The 18,769-nt window shown below is 36.9% G+C and overlaps 1 protein-coding gene across 1 annotated transcript in view; it reads right to left on the bottom strand.

The window, feature by feature from the left end:
- CAMKMT (calmodulin-lysine N-methyltransferase) overlaps positions 1-18,769 on the bottom strand; it is a 430,251-nt gene that overhangs the window by 395,367 nt on the left and 16,115 nt on the right. The window contains exon 3 of the mRNA XM_007459962.1: positions 6,816-6,880. Within this exon, the coding sequence (XP_007460024.1) occupies positions 6,816-6,880 (65 nt within the window). The remainder of the gene's footprint in view (positions 1-6,815; positions 6,881-18,769) is intronic.

Below are 18,769 nucleotides of genomic sequence, written 5' to 3'. Positions count from 1 at the left end.
TTCCCTACAATTCACCGAACATGGCTTATCTTCTCTCATCTTTACCAATTTGATAACAAAAATTCTATCTCACTGGTTTAATTGCACTTCGTTACTTCTTTACTAGTAAAATAATCATTTGATATGTTTATAGAGCATTGGTATTACTTTTGTGAAATACCTTTTTCTAATTTTCAACTATGCTTTGTCTTTTTCTTATAGATCTACAGCCTGTTTTTGCTATTTCTTTGTGGGAGCTCTTCACACAATAAAGAGAATACATCTCTGTCTGCATATATTTCATAAATAATAATTACCAGTTTGTCATTTGTCTTTCAACTTTTTTGATACTTTTTGAATAAAGTGACCTTAAATCTTTATTTAGTCAATCTATTCATCTTTAAATTCAAGGGATTTGGGTCACACGTTGAAGGGCCTTCCTTATTTCAACATCTTAAAATTATTCATTTGAAAAATCTAGGAGTGTTAGAATTTTTTACTTAAATATTTAATCTATCTTAAATTTATTTTGGTATTTATATAGTATAAAGGAGAGATATGGTTTGTTATTTTTTTCTAAATTCCTAACCAATACTATTTATTGAAAAATCTATCCTTTCCACTCTCACTGAAATTCCATCTTCATCATGTGACAAATCACATATATTTTTGTCTTTCTGAACCTTCTTTTCTAAAACACTGATTTATATATGTATTTTTGCAGTAATACTAAACTTTTAATAATGTAGCTTTGCACTATGTTTTCATGTACAAAATATTAAAACAGTATGGCACACACCAAAAATATTTCCTGTCTTGTGCTATTTTCCAATATCAAAGATATTGAGAAGGTCTAAGAACAAATGAGACATGATATTAATACTAACAATAAAAACTAATACAAATATTATCTACAGTTTACATACTATTTTCACACTACCTAATATGATGTTTACTACACTACAAGGTAGTTACTGTTACTTTTTTTTTTTTTTTTGGCTGCATTAGGTCTTCATTGCTGGGCATCGGCTTTCTCTAACTGCGGTGAGTTGGGGCTACTCTTGGTTGTGGTGCGCAGGCTTCTCATTGCAGTGGCTTCTCTTGTTGTGGAGTTCGGGTTCTAGGCACGCGGGCTTCAGTAGTTGTGGCATGCAGGCTCAGTAGTCGTGGCTCGCAGGCTCTAGAGCGCAGGCTCAGTAGTTGTGGCACACGGGCTTACTTGCTCCACGGCATGTGGGATCTTCCCGGACCAGGGCTCAAACCCATGTCCCCTGCATTGGCAGGCAGATTCTTAACCACTGTGCCACCAGGCAAGCCCCCAGTTACTGTTTCTTATTCAATTATAAGGCATTAAGATTTGTTCAAAGACTTGCCTATGATCACACAGCAAGTAACTGGAAGAGCTAAAACCTGAACTTCATATTCCATGAACCTTCCATGACCCCACTAAGTTAAAAATAGAGCAATTACCCATAAAAGCCCAAATTTCTCATTTTTTAATCAAACTATCTTACCAAGTATGTGTGTGTATATATACACACACATCTACATAAATGCATTATATGCCTATAACACATAAACACAGTATGCCTTTATTTGAATGAGGAAAAACTTTAAATCCAGTCTGACACTCCTGAAGCTTAAATAATTCCACCAATATTATAGACCATAACTACGTTAACACAGTAACAATGAAACAGCAAAACTAAAAATCTGGACTATATTTCCTAAGAGATAGTCACCTTCGGTCTCCCAAATATAGGTAGAAAATGAAAATATTTTGTATTTCAACAAGAATATTTCCTTAAGTAATTACTAACCCAAAAGGGATCAGTTTGGGATACATCACAAAACAGGTCCCACTCTATGAGACCCCTAGGAAGGATCCACAAGCAGGAGACTATAGCAGTGTGAGTTAAAAGTCAAGGTCAGCCCCAGGATTCATTGGGGAGAAAACAATCACCATTGTCACATGTAAGAGGATATAAGGTAGAGGGTCTACAAATTTCTCTAGGACCATAAGACACCAACCACCACAGGGTCCTGTCATGTAGCCCAGCTAGGAGAAAAAAAGAAATGTATTTCAAAGAATGGCAGAAGGCGTACTACCAATACATTTCCCAAATTTTAGTGGCAGTGTTGTGTTAGCCAGGACTCCTGAATCACACTAGGTTACTGCAATGAAATATAATAACTATTGGCTTCCTAAGCCTTTAATGGCTTATACACGTTATATTGTATATATTGTATACAATAAATTGTCTGAGAAGTATTAATCATATGTCCATGCTGTCAAGGACGACGTGCTAAAAAAGTCCAAGTGAAGCAATTATATCGCAAGCACTGATGAGATTTCACACGTAGCAAATAGTTGTATTATATACTATGACAGTAAATTTGGATCAACTAAGTGCTGAAGAGAATCACATTTTTCAAAAATTCATTTCAGTAGAGGAAAGAGATGACTTGGCGAAAGAAAATGGTTTCAGAAGAGATATAGCATGATGGGGTTTCTTTGGAGGTCAGGGACTGGCTGGAAAGGAGACTCTGCCCACAGAGAAAACAGAAGCAGGAGATCTGCTGCGCGCTTGCAGAGTACTCTCTTGTGACCCAAGCTATCTGAGTGGCATGTTACGTGAAACACAGAAGCAGCCAGCACCTCGTCTGAAGTGAAGGATGCATCCTATACTTTTCCCTAGGTTGCTTGATTGCATCTCTTTCCAGGCATGATGAATCAATAGCAGACACAACTTCTCCACAGAGTAGCTTTGATAGTTAAAAAGGAAGTACGTTCTCAAGTACTAGAACCCAAAGATGGAATATGCATACCTAACCCTAGTTAGAGATAAGCAAAAAAGAAGCTTGACTTTCAAAATAATTTGTTTTCCATATAAACATGTAAAAATAAGATTGGGGTCATATCCTATAGAGCAATGAATCATTATGGAGAAATGACTGTGTGGAGATTCATTTTAATTTCTTCCTACAACATTCAAAGGAATTCAAATACTGAAAGGATATCTCAAAAACATAAAACACTTTGCAAGCCACACATGTAAAAATAACAGAGGTAAACATAAAGAATATTTTCTTTTCTAACATATCAGGAAATAAGAAATTATCTAGATGTTTCATTAATTTTGCAAAATTAAAGATTTTTTCCATAACTTTCTGGTGAGAGCATAAACAAACTCGGACTAAGACTGATTGTCTCATCTTTGAAAATTTACAATGAATAAAAGCATTACTTGTTTTTGAAGTTAACTTAAAATTGAGATTAATAGTTCCACTAAACATGAATATATTTTGTATATATTCACATATGTGTGTTTTGTATAAACATGTATGGGGGGGTTGTAACTATAAAGTATTTTAATTAAGTTATTTTTTCTATTATCAGGAAGTTATATAAACCTGTAAACTAACTCCTGAAGTAAATGAATAATTCCTGGGACTTCCCTGGTGGCACAGGGGTTAAGAATCCACCTGCCAATGCAGGGGACACGGGTTCAATCCCTGGTCCTGGAAGATCCCACGTGCCGTGGAACAACTAAGCATGTGCGACACAACTACTGAGCCTGCACTCTAAAGCCCACGAGCCACAACTACTGAGCCCATGTGCCACAACTACTGAAGCCCACGTGCCTAGAGCCCATGCTCTGCAACGAGAGAAGCCATTGCAATGAGAAGTCCGCGCGCCACAACGAAGAGTAGCCCCCGCTCGCTGCAACTAGAGAAAGCCTGCGCGCAGCAACGAAGACCCAACACAGCAAATAATTAATTAATTAATTAATTAATTAACAATAAAAATAAATTGTCCTGTTTAAAAAAAGAAATGAAAAAAAAATGAAGAAAAATATCAGTCAGGAAAATCTATTCTTTTGTATTAATGAATTGTTGAATATATTAAATACATAAGAAATAAATCAAATACAGATGTTTACACATACATATTTCTATGTTTACATGATGAAAGCTTAGGGTTACTATTCAAGTTATTTATTCCAGTTATATTGATCTGTTGAGACAGAATTGTGATTTTAGCGCCCTCTGCTGGGTTTTCCAGTCACAAACTCAATCTAAAGTCACCATTAGCGTAAAATCAAACATTTGAGACATCAAGTGAGAAATCACTTTTTCAATCCTTGATCACTTTAAGCCTTGGCAAAGATTATATAAATGTTATAATCAATATTTACTTTATTGTAACAGGAATTTATCAATTTTACATTAAGGTGAAGTATGATTATACATTTTTAAAGAGTATAATATAAAAGTTACACTAAACAAAATGTTTTAAGAAGTCTTATTTTTATCACTTCTTACTTGGCAATACATTCAGGTTTTTAAGACCACATTTATGGACTTCCCTGGTGGTGCAGTGGTTAAGAATCCGCCTGCCGGGCTTCCCTGGTGGCACAGTGGTTGAGTCCGCCTGCCGATGCAGGGGACACAGGTTCATGCCTTGGTCCGGAAAGATCCCACATGCCGCGGAGCAGCTAGGCCCGTGAGCCATGGCCGCTGAGCCTGTGCATCCGGAGCCTGTGCTCCGCAAAGGGAGAGGCCACAGCAGTGAGAGGCCCGCATACCGCAAAAAAGAAAAAAAAAAAGAATCCGCCTGCCAATGCAGGGGACACGGGTTCGATTCCCTGGTCCGGGAAGATCCCATATGCTGCGCAGCAACTAAGCCCGTGCGCCAGAACTACTGAGCCTGCGCTCTAGAGCCCGCGTGCCACAACTACTGAAGCCCACACGCCTCTTAGAGCCCATGCTCCTCAACAAGAGAAGCCACCACAATGAGAAGCCCGCATGCCACAATGAAGAGCAGCCCCTGCTCACCACAACTAGAGAAAGGCTGCGCAGCAACAATGACCCAAGGCAGCCAAAAATAAATAAATAAATAGATTTATTTTTTTAAAAAACACCACATTTATGACATGACATTTTAATAGATCAATATTTTTCTAATTTGATCTATTTTCCCACATTGTTAGTTCAATCAAAATAGTTTATTTTAAAACATCAGAATAATTTTTTTTTTTTTGCGGTACGTAGGCCTCTCGCTGTTGTGGCCTCTCCTGTTGCGGAGCACAGGCTCCGGAGCGCAGGCTCAGCGGCCATGGCTCAAAGGCCCAGCCGCTCCGCAGCATGTGGGATCTTCTTGGACCGGGGCACGAACCCATGTCCCCTGCATTGGCAGGCGGACTCTCAACCACTGCGCCACCAGGGAAGCCCCAGAATAATTTTTAAAAATACTTTCTTCATTATTAGAAAAAAAAACTGCAAAGCTTTAGAGGTACTCACCACTGCTAATAATAGTTTCATTTACTGAGTATCAAGTATGAGGAATACAGTATGTTATACACTTTCCATACATTATGTCCAGTTCTAAGAGATGAAAAAAACTGAGATTCATAGAGATAATATAAATTGCTCAAGATTAATTTCAGAACCAAGATTCAAATGTAGGTGTGTCTCAATCCAAAGACTCAAACCTTTCTACCAAACAATGGGCAGCAGTGGGAAAGAAAAAAGCTTTTAACATACAATTTCTGCATTTGTCAATGCAACAACAACTTACGGTGGGGGGGTAACATATTATTCATACACAAAATAATAGCTTAGACCTTTAGGAAAATATTTTTATTTTACATAATGCTGCCAGCTAGTGGCCCTACTTCATACTGAGCCATTGGGAACAGTACTTGATTTTTACATTACCAAATCAAAAATCCAAGTTTAACATTCTAGAATTATGTTCCTAAATTGGGTATGCATAAGCCTGACTTAATGATATTTTACATTACCACAGAACTAAAGGAGAATGTGTCCTCAACCACCATTAGTATCCCTTACCCAGACCTTGCCCCAACCCCCAAGAAAAATACTGGGAAAGAATTCAGCAAGTGCCAACACAGAGAAACTAAAAGCTATACTTAACACTATCCATGAAAAAGAAACCTACATTACTTTAAATATTTTAGGATAATTTTAGGATAGTTAGATTCCTTAGTGACAAAATACATAAACTTTTTTCTCCACAATCAAAAGCTTGCCATCATGTGGGCATAAGAACAAAATCATTGCCTGAGTATTGTTGGACATTATTCTATGCAGATCGAAAATTAGAGAGCATTTGAGAACGTAGTACTGTTAGCAGAATATGTTATTTTAGTTCAGACAATAAGTAGTTACAGTTGTGAAATTTCCTGAGAAGTATTTGAGTATAATTTTTACATTTAAAATGGTAATATTTCATTGATTATCCACTATCTTAAGAAAAACAGCCTATGCAACACATAAAGGAGTACACCGCTTCTATCATGGTATGTTGTTTAACACAGTGATATAAAGATATTTCTTGTTTGATTTCTTTCATTATGCGACATTATAATTAAATGATTTTCTCAGTGGAGAAATCTATTATGAATTAATCAGAGACTTAGATAAGAAATCAATATATTCTATAATATTATAATAATGCATAAAATAAAATCATTCTGGTATTAAAGCATATTAGCAGCAAGGAAAAATGTTCTGGGTTCACTCTTTAGTGAAAGAGAGAAGAAGTAAGAAGGAGAAACACACACACCCAAACACAGCAAAGAAGGGAGAGACAGCCCCTCTGCTGGACTGATTATCTGAAAAGGTCAAAATGAAAACAAGAAACAAAAGGGATAGTACTGGAGAATCCAGTGTTCCTCCTGACCTATGTTCTGTCACACACACACACACACACACACACACACGTCAATAAAATAAACACTGTGAAAAAAAATTAAAAATTCACTTTAAAAACACTAAAAATATTTCTATACAGTGGGTATATAACTTACAAATATTTCCTGTATTGTCAAAGCTGGTAAGAACATCTTCAACATTCAAAGATCCACTATTATGCCTAGAAAGGAATAAAGCATTTTCTTTAATGATTCTGAAATATTAACATTTATTAATCTTTTAAAAAGCTGAGACTATATTGTGATACGCTCAATACTAATAACCCTTTCCATGTGGTGTTTTTAAAATATTTCTGCCCACTAGAGGGAGAAGGAAAAGAAATAACAGACGAGTCTCTGGGATGTTTAATGTTATGACATTTCTTGATGATTAATCTACACTTTAAAGTACTAATAAATATTTTTATTGTTATTGTTTTAATTATATAAATGTGACATAAATTATTTACCTTTATAAAGACAACAAAACAAAACCCTACACTTTGAGACTCTCAAAATGAAAATAAACAATCAACTTTCATTACCACACTCCACAATACATAAGTTCCTTCTATTATGACCCAACAAATTCAGAACTTCAGTCACAAAGAACTAACCGACCTTCAGGTCTGCACATTCCATTTATAGGGAGTTCTAAATGTCAGGGGGCAACTGTTTTGTATCTTGCTCACTGACCTTAATTCTGTTCCTCTTATTTTTTTTAATAAATTTATTTATTTTTGGCTGCATTGGGTCTTCATTGCTGCACGCGGGCTTTCTCTATTTGCGGCAAGCGGGGCCTACTCTTCATTGTGGTGTGCAGGCTTCTCATTGCAGAGGCTTTTCTTGTTGCGAAGCACAGGCTCTAGGCGCACGGACTTCCATAGTTGTGGCGCGCGGGCTCGGTAATTGTGGCTCACAGGCTCTAGAGTGCAGGCTCAGTAGTTGTGGCACATGGGCTTACTTGCTCCACGGCATGTGGGATCTTCCCGGACCAGGGCTCAAACCCATGTCCCCTGCATTGGCAGGCAGATTCTTAACCACTGTGCCACCAGGCAAGCCCCCAGTTACTGTTTCTTATTCAATTATAAGGCATTAAGATTTGTTCAAAGACTTGCCTATGATCACACAGCAAGTAACTGGAAGAGCTAAAACCTGAACTTCATATTCCATGAACCTTCCATGACCCCACTAAGTTAAAAATAGAGCAATTACCCATAAAAGCCCAAATTTCTCATTTTTTAATCAAACTATCTTACCAAGTATGTGTGTGTATATATACACACACATCTACATAAATGCATTATACGCCTATAACACATAAACACAGTATGCCTTTATTTGAATGAGGAAAAACTTAAATCCAGTCTGACACTCCTGAAGCTTAAATAATTCCACCAATATTATAGACCGTAACTACATTAACACAGTAACAATGAAACAGCAAAACTAAAGATCTGGACTATATTTCCTAAGAGATAGTCACCTTCGGTCTCCCAAATATAGGTAGAAAATGAAAATATTTTGTATTTCAACAAGAATATTTCCTTAAGTAATTACTAACCCAAAAGGGATCAGTTTGGGATACATCACAAAACAGGTCCCACTCTATGAGACCCCTAGGAAGGATCCACAAGCAGGAGACTATAGCAGTGTGAGTTAAAAGTCAAGGTCAGCCCCAGGATTCATTGGGGAGAAAACAATCACCATTGTCACATGTAAGAGGATATAAGGTAGAGGGTCTACAAATTTCTCTAGGACCATAAGACACCAACCACCACAGGGTCCTGCCATGTAGCCCAGCTAGGAGGAAAAAAAGAAATGTATTTCAAAGAATGGCAGAAGGCGTACTACCAATACATTTCCCAAATTTTAGTGGCAGTGTTGTGTTAGCCAGGACTCCTGAATCACACTAGGTGTGACCTGAATCAATAGGTCATAGGGTCTGAGTCACTTTTCCAGTGGCAATTACAAAAAGTTGGTGCTAACATATCTACAATCTTCTACATTCTCCCCTATATAACTTACAGCTGTAGTTCTTTCGGATGTTGTAATAGTTTATAATAACCATTAATAATTCACAATAAGATTTACTTCATCCATACTACTTTGTCATTAAAACTCACCACAAATGATATATACTATTATGGACTGAACTGTGTCGCCCCAAAATTCATATGTTGAAGCCCTAACCCCCAGTGCCTCAGAATGCTACTGAATTTGGACACAGGGCCTTCAAAGAGTTAATTAAGTTAAAATTGGGTCATTAGGGTGAGCCCTTATATATATATATATATATATATATATATCCTTACAAAAAAAGGAGATTAGGACACACAAAGACAACAAGGCATGTGGACAGAGGGACAATCACATGAAGAGGCAGCAAGAGAGCAGCCACATGCAAGTCAAAGAGAGAGGCCTTGGATGAAACCAAACCTGCAACACCTAGATCGAAGACTTCTAGACCCCAAACTGTGAGAAAATAAACTTGCTGTTTAAGCATCCAATCTGCAGTGTTTTGTTCTGGGAGCCCTAGCAAGCTAATACATATAGTAAGAGAACACATGTAAACTGTAATACCCTTTTCAGAACAACATTTTATTTCTATCACAGAGACCAAGTTCCTTCATGGAGTGACCAAGTGAGGATACAAAAAGTTATCTGCAATAATCACTGGCCCAATAACCATTGGGTTCAACAGTATCATAACCTAAGGCAATGAAGTTATCAACCCACAAATCCAACTTTCATCTTCATAACACAATGATTCTGCACCTTCTCTGTGGATGCAAGATTCTAGAAGAGGTTATTTACACCTAACTTTTCCATGTTAGGAAACTACAACATACATGTCAGACAAGAGAAGAAAAAGAACAAAACATTAGACATCTAAAGCACAAGATGAAGCTATTAAAATGATCAGCAATACAGCTTAGAACTCAAAAACTTTTTCCTAAATATAAAAGTAATATACAGTTTCCTCAAGAAAAAACTGCCCATAATCCTATCATGCAGAGGTAACCACAGTTAATAGTTTGGTATATAGCCTTCAAATTTTATGCTATGCTCATAGACCTGTCATTAAATAACTGAGAGTACATTGTCCATACAGTTTTTCAATTTGTATTTTTTCATTTAACATATTATAAAGTTTCCCACATCATTAAATATTCTCCTGCAACATGATTTTAATGGCTGCCAAGCAGTCCAATGAATGCACCATAATTTACTGAACCAACACCTTATGATGGATTTTTAGATTATGCCCACTTTTGTGCTTTATGCATATTGTTTCAATGAACATCCTTGTAGAAACAGCATTGAGCCCCTTTCTGATTATTTCTTTAGGATAAATAACTAAAAGTGAAATTGCTTTATGGCCTAGTTTTAATAAGGACATTCTCTCATGCATATTCGCACACTCTCTCTGTCACTCTCTCTCTCTCTCTCTCTCATCAAGATGAAATAAACATTTGAAAAGAAATCTGAGACAAGAGTTAAAAAATAAAGGTACATATATTTTGCAAGAAGTTAAATATTTCTAAAAAGCAGAAACTGGGATAAAGTAAAATGTATGTTTAAAAGTTAAAAGCAGTATTAAAAATAGAAAGTGTGACACAAAACTTGTCTTCTTGAAAGCATTATTCCTTGAAGCCAAGAAGCAGACATTAAATGGGGTCAGGGTGGGGAGACAGGAAAACTAATCCTATACCTCTAAGTAACTTACAAAAATGAAAATCATTTATCTACGAAGTCTAGAAACCCTAAAAGATGGCATCTCATGAAAGAAAAATGTCAACAATCATTGTCTTCAATGGTATAAGAATTAGTCCTACTTATAGGAAAACTGCCATGAACACAGTGTGGTAAAGATTCAGTTTGATTATTTCAAGTTCCCTTTCATTTGGCCCAAACTCAAGGACTTTTCTTTGTTCAGAGTCATCTGTTCTTTATTCAAGTGTCAACTCTATAAGATTTTGTCTACCCTTAATCTTTCAACTGTTTACCTAGGTCCTGCCTGGACAATGTGGTTATTAGACAGTAATACCTGCAAGGAAGGGACCTTATCAAACTTCAGTTTTACCATTACACTGATAATTAATGTTATATAACAGTCATAACATTTTGCTAACATATCCAGGGTATAAAAAGTTCACTCCATCTTCTCCTAAACTCCGAAGCTTTAACTTGTTTCCCAAGCCTTTAATTTAAATGTTCTCACCACAAAAAAGAAATGATAATTATGTGACATGATAGAAGTGTTAGCTAGTAGTATGGTACTAACCATTTTGCAATATATAAGTGAATCAAGTCATCACAATGTATACCTTACATTTATACAATGTTATATGTCAATTATATCAATATCTCAACAAAGCTGGAAAAAAGTTTACCAGTAGCCAGTTTTTTCTTCCCAAAGCCAAGCAATTTTTTCCACAAGCACCTAAAGCTATGCTAGAACTGAGGACCTTTGAGTTTTTCTAAAGAATGGCCTACGGGGTAAGGATTAAGGAGCAAGTCACTGGGGCAGATGATTATCTGAAGAGGGGAAAAAAAAAAGCTACCAGAGAAACATTTGAAGCCTAAAGGTATCAAGAGATTGAAACCAGAGGTTAAAAGTAAGTGAGGGCTAAATATGGCACCCAAAACACAAACAACAAAAGAAAAAAAAAGATAAATTGAACTTCAACAAAACTAAAACTTTTGTACACCAAAGGACACTATCAAGAAAGTGAAAAGATAACCCAGAAGATGGGAGAAAATATTTGCACATCACATATCTGATATGGGTTAAGTATCCAGAATATATAAAGAAGTCTGAAATTCAATAACAAAGAGACAAACAACCCAATTAAAAATGGGCATAGGAACTGAATAGGCATTTCTCCAAAGAAGTCATACAAATGGCCAATGGCACATGAAAAAACATATAACATAATTAGTCACTGGGGGACTGCAAATCAAAACAGTAAGATTACACCCACTAGAATGGCAATAATACAAAATAATAATAATATAGGAAAAATCATAGGTGCTTGCAAGAATGGGGAGAAACTAGAACCCTCATATATTCCTAGTAGGTAAAATGGCACAGCCACTGTGGAAAACAATTTGGCCATTCTTCAAAAAGTTAAACAAAGAGTTACTCCATGACCCAGTAATTCTGCCCCTCAGTACATACCTAAAAGAAAGAATTTAAAACTTAAACATTCACATAAAAACTTGTACATGAATGTTCATAGTAGCATTATTCATAATAGCCAAAAAGTAGAAACTACCCAAATGTCCATCAACTGATGAAGGGATAAACAAAATATGGTATTGTCCGTACAATGGAATATTATTCAGCCAGAATAAAGGAATGAAGTACTGGTGTATGCTATAACATGGATGAATCAGAAGACATTATGCTAAGTGAAAGAAGCCAAATATAAAGGCCACATATCATATGATTCTACTTATATAAAATGTCCAGAATAGGCAATATAGGCAAATCTATATAGACAGAAAGTAGATAAGTGGTTGCCAGGGGCTAGGGGGAGGAGGAAGATGGAGAGTTACTAGTAATGGGGATGGGGTTTCCTTTTGGGTTGATGAAAAGCTTCGGAAATTAGAGAGTGGTGATGGTTACACAACATCGTGAATATACTGAATTGCACAATTTAAAATGGTTAAAATGATTAATTTTACCTTGATTAAAAAGAAAAGTGGTCCCCCAAAATCAAAAAAGTAAGCCAGAGAGCAGAATGGGTCCTAAAAGGCTGCATAAGAACAAAGAGGTTTAAAAAGTTGATTTTCCATGCAACTACTTTGGAGATCTTTCAAAAATAAATGGCTGAAGAGTTTTTTTTTCAGTCTTACATCTACTAGTTATAGGAAACTAAAAGATTATTTCTACATAATATATGAAAATTTGAAAAAGTATCTATGGAATAGTTCAATTTACTGAAACTTTGAATATATGTATATGTAAGCAAACTACACAAACAATCATGATTGAACTTCAAATAACTTAGAAAATTAAGTTATAATTAGCCCATATGTGTGATTTAAGCTCCATGAAAACATGACTCAATGGATTAGTCTTTTAATTTTCTACATACACTGTACCACATTTTGAAGCTCCTATAAAGTTCCTTCTAAAATACAAAATAAAATACAAGAGAACAAAAGCTGCTTTAATATTCACCACTGTTGTTAACAGCACTACTCACATTAAAACCGTACTTTTTAAATATAAATTCAGGGACTTCCCTAAGTGGCACAGTGGTTAAGAATCCACCTGCCAATGCAGGGGACACAAGTTCAAGCCCTGGTCCCTGAAGATCCCACACACTGCAGAGCAACTAAGCCCATAAGTCACAACTACTGAGCCTGAGCTCTAGAGCCCACGAGCCACAACTACTGATGCCCATGTGACTAGAGCCCATGCTCCGCAACAAGAGAAGCTGCCACAATGAGAAGCCTGAGCACCCGCAACAAAGAGTAGCCCCTGCTCACTGCAACTAGAGGAAGCCTGCGCACAACAACGAAGACCCAACGCAGCCAAAAATGAACAAATAAATAAACTTAAATTAAAAATAATAAACAAATATAAATTCAGTATTCATATTTGCCTCAGATACCAACCTTGCCAAGTTTTAAAGGGGCACCTATGATACACTACACATATAAGGATAATCTGCCATACATCTAATTTCATAAGCATATCATTCCCATCACAAGTTTTTATTCAGTGAGCGCTAACAGGGTACATACTAAATCCAGTGGGGTGAGGGTTTGTTTTATTTTTTTTCCTTTCCTTAGAGAAGCAATACATGATCTCAATGCAGTGCATTTGCTGTACTACAGTCAAAGACAAAGTCATTCTTGACTTCTTGCCCATTCTAAGCCTCCAGGACAGGCCAAAAGGCAAGAATGCTAGGCTTCTAATTCAGCAATTACCATAGCAACAGGAGTCATTCAAAGAAAGGAGGACAGTACAGGTCTCTCAGCTTCTTCTATACCTAAGACATGTATACATTTATAAATGAATAACTCAGGCACTTTTATGGTTCTGAATATAAATGGAAGTATTTTAAAGTTTCCAGAATACGCAAATTCCTATTACACTGAAATTAAGTTAAAATACAGGGGCGGGGAACAACAATTTCTAGTATCTATACAGTAATCTCTATACAACAAGAAATTGTAACTTATAAGACAAGGAGAAGAAATATTTTTTAATACAGTTTTTTACTATACATAGAAAATCCTAAAGATGTCACCAGAAAACGACTAGAACGAATCAGTGAATTTGGTAAGGTTGCAGGATACAAAATTAATGCACAGAAATCTCTGGCATTCCTATACACCAACAATGAAAAATCAGAAAGAGAAATTAAGGAAATGCTCCCATTTACCATTGCAACAAAATGAATAAAATACCTAGGAATAAACCTGCCTAAGGAGGCGAAAGACTTGTACTCAGAAAACTATAAAACACTGATGAAAGAAATCAAAGATAACATAAACAGATGGAGAAATATACCACGTTCTTGGATTGGAAGAATCAATATTGTGAAAATAACCATACTACCCAAAGCAATCTACTACCCATTTGAATCTACAGATTCAGTACAATCCCTATCAAACTACCAATGGCATTCTTCACAGAATTAGAACAAAAAATCTTACAATACATATGGAAACACAAAAGACCCCAAATAGCTAAAGCAACTTGAGAAAGAAAAACGGAGTTGGAGGAATCAGGCTCCCCGACTTCAAACTATACCACAAAGCCACAGTAATCAAGATAGTATGGTACTGGCACAAAAACAGAAATATAGATCAATGGCACAGGATAATGCCCAGAGATAAACCCACGCACATATGGGCATCTAATTTACAACAAAGGAGGCAAGAACATACAACGGAGAAAAGACAGCCTCTTCAATAAGTGGTGCTGAGAAAACTGGATAGCTACATGTAAAAGAATGAAATTAGAACACTACCTAACACCAAACACAAAAATAAATTCCAAATGTATTAAAGACTTAAATGTAAGATCAGACACAGAACTCTTGGAGGAAAACATAGGAAGAACACTCTTTGACATAAATCACAGCAAGATCTTTTTTGACCCACCTCCTAGAGTAACGGAAATATAAACAAAAATAAACAAATGGGACTTAATTAAACTTAAAAGCTTTTGCACAGCAAAGGAAACCATAAACAAGACAAAAAGACAACCCTCAGAATGGGAGAAAATATTTCCCAATGAAACAACAGACAAAGAATTAATCTCCAAAATACACAAACAGATCATGGAACTCAATATCAAAAAAACAAACAATCCAGTTAAAAAATGGGTGGAAGACCTAAATAGACATTTCACCAAGGAAAACATACAGATGGCCAAGAGGCAGATGAAAAGATGCTCAATGCTACTAATTATCAGAGAAATGCAAGTCAAAACTATAATGAAGTACCACCTCACACCAGTCAGAATGGCCATTATCAAAAAAGCTAGAAACAATAAATGCTGGAAAGGGTGTGGTGAAAAGGGAACCCTCCTACACTGTCGGTGGGAATGTAAATTGATACAACAACTATGGAAAACGGTATGGAAGTTTCTTAAAAAACTAAAAATAGAATTACCATATGACCCAGCAATCCCACTACTGGGCATATACCCTGAGAAAAACATAATTCAAAAAGAGATATGCACCACAATGTTCACTGCAGCACTATTTACAATAGCCAGGACATGGAACCAACCTAAATGTCCATCGACAGATGAATGGATAAAGAAGATGTGGTACATATATACAATGGAATATTACTCAGCCATAAAAAGAAACAAAATCGAGTTATTTGTAGTGAGGTGGATGGACCTAGAGTTTGTCATACAGAGTGAAGTAAGTTAGAAACAGAAAACCAAATACCATATGCTAACGCATATATATGGAAAATAAAAAAATTTTTTTAAAAAGGTACTGATGAACCTAGTTGCAGGGCAGGAATAAAGAGGTAGACATAGAGAATGGACTTGATGACATGGAGTAGGAGGGTGAAGTGAGAGTAGCATCGACATATATACATTACTGAACGTTAAATAGTTGGCTAGTGGGAAGCAGCAGCATAGCACAGGAAGATCAGCTCGGTGCTTTGCGATGATCTATAGGGGTGGGATAAGGAGGATGGGAAGGAGGCTCAAGAGGGAGGGGGTATGGGGACATGTATGCATACGGCTGACTTGCTTTGTTGTACAACAGAAACTAACACAGTATTGTGAAGCAATTATACTCCAATAAAGATCTATTTAAAAATATATATATATATATATTTTTTGGCTGCATCAGGTCTTAGTTGCAGCACGTGGGATCTTTCATTGTAGCACACAGGCTCTTCGTTGTGTTATGTAGGCTTCTCTCTAGTTGTGGCGCATGGGCTCAGTAGTGTGGCACATGGGCTTAGTTGCCCCGTGGCACATGGGATCTTAGTTCCCTGACCAGGGAACAAACCCATATCCCCTGCATTGCAAGACAGATTCGCAACCACTGGACCACCAGGGAAGTCCCTTCATATATATATATTTATTTATTTATTTATTTATTCATTCATTCATTCATTCATTCATTTGGCTGCGCCGGGTGTTAGCTGCGGCACATAGGATCTTTGCTGCGGCATGTGGGATCTTTTAGTTGCAGCATGTGGGATCCTTTTTAGTTGCAGCACATGGGATCTTTAGTTGCAGCATGCAAACTCTTAGTTGCAGCACAAGGGATCTAGTTCCCTCACCAGGGATCAAACCCGGGCCCCCTGCATTGGGAGCGCAAGTCTTAGCCACTGTACTCTCACCAGGGATCAAACCTGGGCCCCCTGCATTGGGAGCACAAGTCTTAGCCACTGGACCACCAGGGAAGTCCCAGGAACAAGGAATTTTTAATGAATTTTTAGTATAAACACCTCCTGGTATATATTAGTTTTCTATACATGCATCTATCTAATAGTAAGAACCTCTTCTATAAAATTCTAAGAAATGAACACCAGGGAAACAAGAAGACTTTGCCAAGGAATAAAGCAGGAGCCATACCCTGGATTTTAATTTACTAAGTCTCAACACTCACTTTGGAACAAAGAGTCGACCATCCTCAGATATACAGAAAAGACAACAGACCTTGGAGAATTCATAACCTAACTTTTACATTGTCCAGACTTTTGCTTCTGATGAAAAGTCACCAGGGGAAATTATTTTTTTTTATTTTTATTTTTTTGCCGTACGTGAGCCTCTCGCTGTCGTGGCCTCTCCTGTTGCGGAGCACAGGCTCCGGACGCGCAGGCTCAGCGGCCATGGCTCACAGGCCCAGCCGCTCCACGTCATGTGGGATCTTCCCGGACCAGGGCATGAGCCCGTGTCCCCTGCATCGGCAGGCGGACGACTCTCAACCACTGCGCCACCAGGGAAGCCCCAGGGGAAATTCTTTATTCCTTCATTTTAAGTATCATCATGTAAAGCTGACAGGAAATGATCAAAATTTTAATTCAGGCCACTGCTTATATACCTTTTAATAATATAAACAATATACAACTATGTACTCTGAATTCACAAATATCTAGTTATTTACTCTCTTAAGGTATTCATTTCAAGTCTAATAAAATTTTAAAGGAACATAAATCAATATGCAGGGAAATGAAATTATTGATTGATTTAAAAACTATTCACTTTTTTTTCACTGCATAGTGTTAATAAACTTAAAAAATATAGATGATGAGGGCTCCCCTGGTGGCCAGTGGTTGAGAGTCCGCCTGCTGATGCAGGGGACACGGGTTTGTGCCCCGGTCTGGGAAGATCCCACATGCCGCGGAGCGGCTGGGCCCGTGAGCCATGGCCACTGAGCCTGCACGTCCGGAGCCTGTGCTCCGCAACGGGAGAGGCCACAGCAGTGAGAGGCCCGCGTACCGAAAAAAAAAAATAATAATAAATAAATATATATATAGATGATGATGGTACTGCATTTCAAAACAACTTTCCAAGTCACTACTTTTGGCTATTACAAGTAATTTTTTTAAACTTTAGAATGCTCACAATTCAAATAACACTGAAGAAAATAGCTAAAGGTAGCTAAAGAAATGTCATGCAAAGACTGACAAAAGAGTTGATACAAGATATCAAAGGAGCAAGAATGGAAATCCATGTTGGGCAGATACAGTAAACAAGGAGAAGAAATCAACATGAACAAAATTGGCAATGGAATGGAATGAACCATTCCTGGCAGAAATCCTGCCCTTCCTAAGCAATTACAGTAATATCAGTGATTTCCTATACGGTATCAGGATTATGGAGTAAGAAATGGAATGCTCAGAATAATCAACGAGGAAATTAGTTTATCTAGGCCTCAATCCCTTCATCTGAAAAGTGAATAAATGTATATATGACTGCCGCACGAGTGGCAGGATGTGTAGAAGTTAAAAGTGCAGGCTGTGACTATCATTATATAAGATGTTACTGATGGAGACAGCTGGGTGATGGGTACATGGAACTCCTTGTACTATTTTTGCAACTTTTTGAGAGCCTGTAATTATTTCAAAACAAAAGTTTTTATAAGTATTATACAGGCATGAAACCAGACCACCAGAGTTTAAATAGGGGCACAACCAATTATTGGCTGTGTGCCCTCAATCGAGTTATTTTCTCATCTGTAAAATGAGGATAAAAACAGTATTTACCTCAGGAGGTGCTATGTGAATCAAATAAGCTTATACATGTAAACCATTCACAACAGTGCTTGTCACATAGTAGGCACTCAATTGTCAGTCATTATTAATGTTGTTAGGATTATTTTTTTATTCTAAGATCAGAATTCAGCTCTAGAATTCTGTATGTGTAAGCTATTGTTATTTTTGCGCTATTGATATGGAGAGATATTAGCTAGTTTGAAAAAAAGAGAAAAAATCTTGGCAGCCAATGAGGCCTAAATTCTAGCTCAGTCACCTGTCTTCTTTCTATAAACTAGAATTTAATATCATATTTATATAGATATATTTATTCTTTCAAAAATGGATACATCACAAAGAACCACACT

Source organism: Lipotes vexillifer, unplaced genomic scaffold, assembly GCF_000442215.2.
Source record: "Lipotes vexillifer unplaced genomic scaffold, Lipotes_vexillifer_v1.1 scaffold666, whole genome shotgun sequence".
Classification (NCBI taxonomy): Eukaryota; Metazoa; Chordata; class Mammalia; order Artiodactyla; family Lipotidae; genus Lipotes; species Lipotes vexillifer.
The sequence above is the reverse complement of the archived record's forward strand: the minus strand, read 5'-3'. Positions and strand labels throughout refer to the sequence as shown.